Source organism: Elephantulus edwardii, unplaced genomic scaffold, assembly GCF_000299155.1.
Source record: "Elephantulus edwardii isolate Elephantulus edwardi_28Jun2011 unplaced genomic scaffold, EleEdw1.0 scaffold00131, whole genome shotgun sequence".
Lineage (NCBI taxonomy): Eukaryota > Metazoa > Chordata > Mammalia > Macroscelidea > Macroscelididae > Elephantulus > Elephantulus edwardii.
In genome coordinates this window covers 5,850,898-5,860,848 of record NW_006399881.1, presented here as the reverse complement: position 1 = coordinate 5,860,848, position 9,951 = coordinate 5,850,898, and the positions used below count along the sequence as shown (strand labels likewise).

The window sequence follows — 9,951 nt, the reverse complement described above, 5'->3', positions numbered from 1 at the left end:
ACTTTGTGCAAAGGTGAATTTGTGTTCTCCCACGAGACTTCTCCCAGTTTATTAACTTCTGCTTAGGATTTGGTTCAAAGATCTAATAAAGTCTTTGCATTTACCTTCCATGTCTTTTATCACTTCTTTATGTGAGCACGTGTTTACTGAACATTGACAGCTTAAATCTGCACCTTCCCTTTATAATGAGGTGAAGTTAAATTCAATCTTTCTCACTATTAGAGGGTTTCTCTCGTTTCTGAGAGTTCCCCAGAATTGAGCGCCCTTTTAAGCCACCATGGATGCTCTTATTACCCTCACTATCCACTTGGCATTTGTTCCTGTCAAGGTGGAATATTTCTGTGACTCTAGCATCAATGGAGCTTGTGTTAGAGGGGCCACCTCTCAGCCCTGGCTGGGAGCCCTAGTGCTTGGATTACAGCTAACTACATGTACCAGGAAGCCGTTCCTGGGTTGCTATCTCCCTAAAGCCTTCCCAGGTGATTTCCACTCGATTTCCTATGGATATGCCCATCAAGGTCTTCAGGATTCTAGAAGGCAGCCAGGCTTCAGGCTGTGCACTAACAAGATAAACATTCCATGACACTTAACGATACCAGGGGAGAGAGGGAGACATGAAACCTGCTTGGTATAAGAATTAGCATGATGCCTGAGTATATAGGAGTAAAGCACTGAGGAGGAAGACCATCACATCCAAAGCTAAGTTTTCCAATTGGGGGCTGGTTTTATGATACTGCTGCATGTCAGTCTCGGGCATCTTGGAAAGTAGCATAAATGATAAATGAGTGTTAAGGTGCCTTTTAATCCAGGTATTCTCAATGTGTGCTTTCTGTAACAACAGCATCAAGATCACTTGGGGGCTTGCAGATTGTGTGGCCTTACCTGAGACCTCCACATGGAGGATTTTGGGGGGTGGGGCCCAGCAGGTGTTTCTGATGCAAAGTTTGAGAACCCTTGTTTTAACAGACAACGTAACATTGAAAAATAACGCCAGATCTTAGTATGCGTGATTCATTTAGGACCTCTCAGTACACTGTACTGCCTGTTGTTATATCTATAGGTATGTGTGAAAATAGAAAAACCCTTAGGCATAACTTTTACGTAGCTTGCTGTGATAATATGGTGGGTGGTTGTTAGGCTGCATCAAGTTGAATACAACTCATAGTGACCCTATAAACTACAAATCTGAATTCTGTTCTATCCTGTGCTATCTTCACACTTCTGTTACAGTAGATAGAGCCTGTTGCGGTAGTCACCATGTCCTTCACTGACCCTCCACACTCCTAGCACTGTGTCCCTCTCCAAAGAATAGTCACTCCTAGCAACATGCCTGGAGCATGTGAGGTGAAGCCCCATCCTTGCCTCCAAAGACCACTCAGGCTGCACCCCCTCAGAGATGAATTTGTTTGTTCTTTTGGCCAGCCATGAGATGTTCAGTACTCTTCTCCAACACTCAAAGGCATCAATTCTTTTGTCATCCTTATTCATTGTCCAGTCCTTGGATGTATAGCAAGTGATTAGAAAGACCATAGACTGAATCAGACGCACCTTGGTCCACAAACTGACATCCTTACTCCTCAATCATTTGAAGAGGTCCCTAATTTAAGACTTTCTCAGTGCAATGCCTCTCCTTATTTCCTGGCTGCTGGTACCAAGGGTTTTAATTATGGATCCAAGCAAGATGAAGTTGATAATGTGTTAGTACAGGATAGCATCTTTTTTTTTTTAGCAACTTGTATTTTAAACAAAAGAAAATCTGTTTTTTTAAAAAAAAATTATTTCTTTGCAGACAATAATTTGTTTACATTGTGTCTCATTTATGTGCACTGTTTTGGTTTTTGCCCCTCCTTCCACTCACCAAACTCTCTGACCTCCTGACTTTCCACCTCCCTACTTTCAGCCCCCTTACCCTACTCCCTTCCCTTTTTGATATCCATGCACATCACACTAGTCATCTTTCTAGTCATCTTTCTGGTTTTACAACAATGATCTTATGCACTATCCTTATGTGCCTGAGATAGTTCACGCAGGGTAATGCTCTCTAGCCTCTCCCATGTTGTATAATATTTTTCAAAACTGTTGCTCCTGAAATTTTTCAAAATCATTGCTCCTGAATGCTGCTTAGTATTCCATTTTGTGAATGTACCACAATTTACCAATCCAGTCTTTTGTTGATGGGCATTTGGGTTGTTGCCATGGTCTTCCTATTGTGAATAAAACCTTTTTGTGTGTGTGTGTGTGTGTGATTTGAGTGAAAGTTTACAGAACAAATTAGTTTCATATTCAATCACATTTTGTTTTAGGATATTACCATATGTAACAGCACTCTTTCCACTGCCTGTCACTCTAGTTACTATCCATTCTCCTAACCATTACTACCCTCAGATTTTAACTCTGGGCAAATACTGTCCCCCTCCCTTTTTTTTGTACAACTGATTGTACCTAAGTACAATTAAGGCCTAAGTACCTACCTTGTATGGTATTACTGTTTACCTTACAGGGTATCTAATATTTTTTCTTGGCTAAAGGAGAGCCGTGGAGTGAGTTTAGTTCTTGTCTCAAAGAGTAGCTTAGCATCAGAGTCTCAGGGTTGCTACAAATCTCTTCCCTGACCAGTAACCCTGGTAACTTTTTACAGTTTTGAGTTCTGTTCTACATTGTCTCCACTGGGTCCCCAGATCCTTTCTTGTGATCTCTCTTAGAGCAGTAAGTAGTGCTAGGTTGGCACCATCTAGGTTTCCTGGTCTCAGAGACATACAGGTTGAGATTCAACTGGTTTATTTGCCCTTTGGACTAATTGTTTCTGTGCATCTTTGATTTTTTTCATTCTTCTTTGTTCCAGGCAGGGAGAAACCAATTGTTGCATGATATATCACCGCTTGCAAACTTTTTATTTTCTTCTGTTATACTGTATTAGGAAGACAAGAAAATATGTATAGGATACAGAGTGTCTGGCGAGGGGCTCTTGAGATATTGTACAAGAAGAGCCTGAGCCAGCAAAAATCTTTTCGCTTTGTTACGCCAGAGAGAGGTATCTAGCACAGGAGAGGGGCTGTTTTCCTTCCAGTCCTCTACTCAGTTTCCTTCTTTGTGTCTTTGATGACCACTGAAAAGTGCACCTCCAGTAGGGACAGCTTGCTGCTAAGGTTTGTGGTGGCATATTTGAAAGCCTCCTAGCAGCTGTAGTCAGGTGTGGTGTGCCCTCAGATGATGATCTTCTGTTCTGAGGGTCCTTCAACAGCTGTGATTTAGTATTGTTTTCAGTGTCTGGTCTTCTTTGTTGATTGTGAACACACAGGTTTTGCATATTTACTTTTCACTATGTTGAGTCAATTCCCTTCTATTCTAATTTTTCTTAGTGTCTTAATCAGCAAGGGGTATTGGATTCTTTCAAATGCCTTTTCTGCATGAACTGCTAAGATCATACGATTCTTGTTATTAGCTTTGTTAACATTGTGAATTATGTTGATTGAGTTTCCTATGTTGAACTATCGTTGTATAACTTTTTATGAATCACGCTTTGTCATGATGAATTATTTCTTTATGTGCTTTAATAATAATGTCCTCTTGATGCACTTACATTATATAGTCTATAAAAATTATTTCTGTCTTCTATTCAGCTCTTTAGTCTCTTGAATTCTGCCTTGTGCTTTGGCTTCTCTGTACTCCAGTGCAATATTCAGAGCTTCTTCTGACATCCATTTTGGTCTTTTCTTCCTCCTCTCTCTTTGTAATGACCATTTGCACCGTTCCTGGATGATACCCTTGATATCCTCCCACAAATCATTAGTGTTCAAGGCCTCAATCCTATTCCTGAGATGGTTCTGAAATTCCTTTGGGATAAACTCAAAGTCATATTTTGGTTCCCATGGATTCAGTTTAACTTTCCTCAGCTTCAGCTTGAACTTGCATATGAGTAGTTGGTGGTCTGTTCCACAATCATCTCCTGGCCTAGTTTTCACAGCTGATATTGAGCTTCTCCAGTGGTTCTTTCCACAGATGTAATTGATCTGATTCCTATGCATACCACCAGGTGAAATCCATGTATATAACCTGAGTTTATGTCTCTTAAAAAATGTATCTGCAATGAATAAGCCATTGTGCAAAATTCAATCATTCTATCTCTAGCTCCATTTCTGTCACCAAGTCCATGTTTTCCAACTACAGAGTCTTCTTCCCTGTTGCCAACTTTTGCGTTCCAGTCACTCATTATTATCAATGCATCTTGATTGCATGTTTGATCGATCTCTGACTGTAAAAGTTGGTAGAAATCTATTTCCTCTTCTTTGGCTCTGGTTGTTGGTGCATATATCTGAATGATAGCGGTTATTCACTGGACTTCCTTTTATGCATATGGATATTATCCTGTCACTCACAGTATTGTACTTCAAGATGGATCTAGAAATGACTTTTTAAACTATGAAAGCAACCCCATTTTTCCTTACCTTTTCATCTCCAGAGTAATATATCATATGATCATCCGTCTCAAAATGCCCCATGCCAGTCCATCTCATCTGACCAATGCCTAGTATATCAATATTTATGCATTCCATTTCTTCCTTAACAATATCTAATTTTCCTACATTCATGGTTCTCATATTTCATGTTCCAGTCACTAGTGTCTGCTTACAACTGTTTCTCTTCCTTTGTATTTCCATACTTGAAAGCTCCACCTCAGTTGCCCTTTCTGTTATTCTACGTGTGTTCTGTTGTACATAGGGTTTTCAGAGACCTGCTATTTCAGAAGTGGATGGCCAATCCTTCTTCCTAGTCTGTCTTAATATGAATGTTCAGATTTAGAGAAGTATCCAACAGACAAGCATTTTACAGAAAAAGTGAAAGATATATCCCTTATTGTGGAATTAACCATTAGTTTCAGTGTTTCCTTGCTCCACCATCCACCAGGATACCCATCCACTTCTACCCACTCCCTTGGACATCTATCTCCCATTGTCCAGCTCTTGATCTGATAGCTTATATCTGAAGCTTCCTCGGCTTCTGTGATTCCAAACACGTCAGCTGCTGACAGTTATGCTGTGGCCAGTGTCTCTTAAGTTTAGTGGTAATGTTTCCCGAGAGAAAGTGATGCATCCTGTAGAACTGGTGTGTAGATAGGGCCCTTGGGCCCCAATGACTGCCGTGCAGCCGTGGTGTCTTCACGTTTACCTGTGGGGTAGGTGGGGAGTTTCAAGGCCCTTTGTGCTGTCCCACTTCTCTGCCTGTGAAGATTCTCTTTTTAGGGAAGATTTTAATTACATTCAGGAGCACATGTATGGTATTATATTAATGGACTCCTCCTCCAAGGGTATTCATTTGGCACTTATTCAAGACATACAAATATAAATTGACAGAAATTGAATGAGCCATTACCTCACTCACTCATTCACCAAACAGCACAAGGCCTCACAACTTCTGTTAAATTTCTGACAATTATTTGGTCAACTGAGGGGCCCTTTATCCCCTAAACTATCAAGAAACAATATTTTACTCTCCCAGCCCCCGTGATATTAAAATAAGCACAACATCTTTTAAGACTCTTTATACTTTGTAGACAAAATATTCTTCATTTAGAAATTTTGCCTAAGTTTCATTTATGCTGTCACTTTAAAATCAGCCTGTCTTGAATGGGATTTCCTCCAACAAAAGCCTCTAACATCTATCCAGATTGCAGTATTATAGCTATTCCTGTCTCTTCTCTCAACATTTATGTAACAGTAAAGAATTCAGTGACCTTTTTGCATACCTCCTGGAGCCTCTAGACTCCTTATAGTGGACATAAATTACCTCTTGATTTCTGATGAAAAAACAAAAAAAAAAAACCCAAACAAAACAGCTCTCCTAAGTCCTCTGTGTTGCGTACCAGAGGCAATTCCCGGCCACATCCCAAGATCTCCTGGAGATACAGGCTAAACTGGGTCCTGAGCAGGTGACCATCATTCAGCGGTCCATGGGAGCAACAACCAAAGAGCTAGCTACAAGAACCACCAAGACTTCCTTGCTTCAGAGTCCAACCTGGGTCCTCCAGTGTATTCGACCTGCAGGGAGGCAGGCAGCTTGTCGTGTCATCAGTCCCTTGTCAGATGTTGTGGTACTGGAGGGGGTCATCCGATCACTAGACTTCTTAACCGCATGGGTGAGCCCCTTAGGGTCAACAAAGTCAATAGCATAAAGCCTCATTATAGAAGTAATAAACCTTGGCCATGGAATAGTCTTCACCAGCATCGTAGTTCAAAGGCATCAATTCTCGTTCAGTGTTCCTTATTCACTGTTTAGCTTGTGCTTATACATTAAAATATCATTGCTTGGGTCAGGTGTACCATTCTTCAAGGTGACATCTTTGCTTCTTAATACGTTAAAGAGGTCATCTGTAGTAGACGGTTGTTGTTGTTGTTATGTGCCATTGAGTTGCTTGTGACTCATAGCGACCCTACATACAACAGCCCTACACTTTGCTCTATCCTGTGCCAATTTATTGTCTCTGACACACCTATGTAGATTGCCCCAGTCACCGAATCAATCCATATAATCAAGAGTCAGAGTCTTCCTCTCTCGCACTGTCTCTCCACTGTCTCAATCATGATGTCCCTTTCCAAGGACTGATGCCTCCTTTTAACATGTCCAAAGTATGGGAGATAAAGCTTCAGAATCCTTGCCTTGAAGGAGCAGCCTCATTTCACCCTTTCTGGGATGAACCTGTTTGTTATCCTAGCAGTCCATGATATATTTAATATTCTTATCCAGCACCACAGCTCAATGGCATCAATTTTCCTTCTATCATCATTAGTCACTGTCCAGCTTTCTGATGCATAGCATGTCTTTGCAAAGACCATAGCCTGAATCAGGCACACCTTATTCTGCAGATTGACATCATTGCTCTTCAGTATTTTGGAGAGGTCTCTGACAGACTTTCCCAATGCAGTTCGTCTTTTAATTTCCTGGCTGCTGGTACAAGAGTGTTGATTGTGGAGCCAAGCAAACAGAAGCTGTTAACAGTTGCAGTCTCAACTACTGGACATAGTTGACCAATTAAGCAAAGTGGCAGGATACAAGATCTACACACAAAAATCAATTGGATTTCTCTACAATGACAAAGAGAATACAGAACTGGAGGGGGAAAAACACCCAAAATCAACAACCCAATAGCTAATCACAATATTAAATATTTGGCAGTAAATCTAACTAGAAACACAATGGACCTATTCAAAGAAAATTGCAAAGCATTACTACAAGAAACAAAAAGAGACTTGGAGAAATAGAAGAATATACCTTGCTCTTGGATAGGAACACTCAATATTAGAACAATTCTAACAAAGGGAATCTACATGTTCAAAGCAATCCCAATACAAATACCAATTCCATTCTTCAACAAAATGGAAAAAGCAATCTCCAATTTCATCTGGAATGGAGAGACCCCGAATAAACAAAGCATTCCTTAGGAAAAAAAAACAAAAACAACACACACAAAAAACACGTTACAAGGCATCTCACTCCCTGATTTCAAATCCTACTTCACTGACATGGTGGTCAAGACAGCATGGTACTGATACAATGACTCATAGATCAATAGAATAGAATTGAGAACCCAGAAACCAGCTCATCTACCTATGGTCAACTAATATTTGACAAGGCGATGAAATCAGTTAAGTGGGGAAACAACAGCCTTTTTAACAAATGGTATTGGCAAAATTGGAAAACTATCTGCAGAAAACTCAAGCAAGACCCACACCTCATCCCATACACAAAAACCAACTCAGAGTGGACCAAAGACATAGGACTAAAACCAAGAACTATAAACATCCGAGAAAAGCTTGGAAGAATTGTAGAAGTCCTAATCCACAACATGAACAGTCTTCCAAGCATCCTGAGAAGCCTACAACCAGGAGAGGATAAAATAGATGAATGGGACCTTCTAAGAACCAAATCCTTATGCACATCAAAAATCTTCTCCAGTAGGGTAAAAGGGAGAGCCACAGACTGGGAAAAACATTATTTGGTAATGACATGTCTGATAAGGGACTTATAGCCAGGATTTATAAAATACTTGAGCACCACAACAAGATAAAGAACAAAATGGCAAAATGGACACAGGATATGAACAGACACTTCACTAAAGAAGACATTCAGATGGAAAACAAACACATGAAGAAATGTTAAAATCCCTAGCTCTAAGAGAGATGCAAATCCAAACAACTATGAGATATTATCTCACCCTAGTAAGAATAGCAAAATTCAACAGAGCAGCAAACAAATTTTGGCGAAGTTGTGGAGCAAGTGGAATCCTTATTCACTGTAGGAGTATAAAACGGTACAACCACTCTGGAAGGCAATATCCACTTTCTCAAAAAGTTGGAAATAGAAATACCATTTGACTCAGCAATTCCACTACTGGAAATAGGCCTTAAAGAAATCAGAACAGCTTCTTCTCTGAGAAAACACCAATTGGCGGATGACTCCAGTGCAGCGGGAAGGCCTGAAGGCCGAGGGAGGTGTCTGCTTAGGCAGCACTCTGCGGGGGAGGGGGGTCGGGGCATGGCTGTGGACAGGGCTGTTGGAGGGGACGCGAGCTTGACGAGGCAAAGCCAAGTGACTCCACATCACCAAGCTCGGCTGTCTGGTCAAAGATATGAAGATCAAATCCTTGGAGGAGTTTTATCTCTTCTCACTGACCATCAAGGAGTCAGATCATTGACTTTTTCCTGGGGATGTCTTTCAAAGATGAGATCTTGAAAATCATGCCTGTGCTGAAGCAGACACATGCTAGCCAGCAGACCAAGTTCAAGGCCTTTGTTGCCATTGGAGACTATAATGGTCATGTTGGCTTGGACATCAAGTGCTCCAGCTATCCATTGTCCCAGTGTGGCGTGTCTACTGGGAGAACAAGATTGGCAAGCCTCATACTGTTCCCTACAAGGTGGCTGGGCGCTGTGGTTCTGTGTTGGTGCCTCTGATCCCTGCACCCCAAGGCACTGGAATCATCTCAGGCTTTGTGCCCAAGATGATACTGCTGATGGCTGGAATTGATGACTGCTACACCTCAACCAGGGGGCTGCACAGCTACCCTGGGCAGCTTTGCAAAAGCCACCTTTGATGCCATCTCCAAGATCTCTGTAAAGAGACTGTGTTCACCAAGTTTTCCTACCAGGAATTCACTGACCATCTTGTAAAGACTCACACCAGAGTCTCCATGCAGAGGACCCAGGCTCCAGCTGTGGCCACCACATAGTGGATTTTGTATAACAAATAAAGTGAATTAAATTACAACACAAAAGAAATCGGAACAGACACCTAAGCAGATATATGTACATCCATGTTTACTGCTTCATTGTTTACAATAGCAAAGAGATGGAAACAACCCAAGTGCCCATCAACAAACGAATGGCTAGAGAAGCTGTGGTATATTCACACTATGGAATTCTATGCAGCACTGAAAAACAAGGAACTATTGAAATAGTAAAAAAAAATGGGTAACCTCGGAGAACATTACGCTGAGTGAAACATCTCAGTCACAAAAGGAAAAATACTGCATAATGTCATGGTTATACAACAGAACTGACATCAGGGATGGGAGAAACTATGAAAAGAGCAGATAAATAATGTACACTGCATTAAAACAGCTGAGGGAAAGAACGGCTTTAAAGGAATATATGATTAGGTGTTATTTACATAACAACAATCTGGAATAAGAGCTGCATAGTAAAGTGGACTGGGGGAAGGGAATTGTACAATAATAAAAGACTGTTTTTTCCAAAGAGAAAAGTAAACTGAGGGGTTGGGCAAGGAGGAAAATATGCAATAATGAATGACTGGAAACCCAAGTTCTCTATAAACTTTTATTGAAATCTCAATTTAAAAATACTATGAAAAAAATGAATTGCAAGAAATAAAAAAAGAAAGATTTACACCATTAGGGGAAATTAGTGGAAATTACAGTTGTAGAAAGCAAATGGGAAT

At 40.7% G+C, this 9,951-nt stretch overlaps 1 protein-coding gene across 1 annotated transcript in view; it reads left to right on the top strand.

The window, feature by feature from the left end:
* The window catches only part of LOC102869359 (testis-expressed sequence 13A protein-like), an 11,772-nt gene extending 2,684 nt beyond the window's left edge, over positions 1-9,088 (top strand). Inside the window, exon 2 of the mRNA XM_006893824.1 lies at positions 8,856-9,088. Within this exon, the coding sequence (XP_006893886.1) occupies positions 8,856-9,088 (233 nt within the window). The remainder of the gene's footprint in view (positions 1-8,855) is intronic.
* Positions 9,089-9,951: the final 863 nt, after the last annotated feature.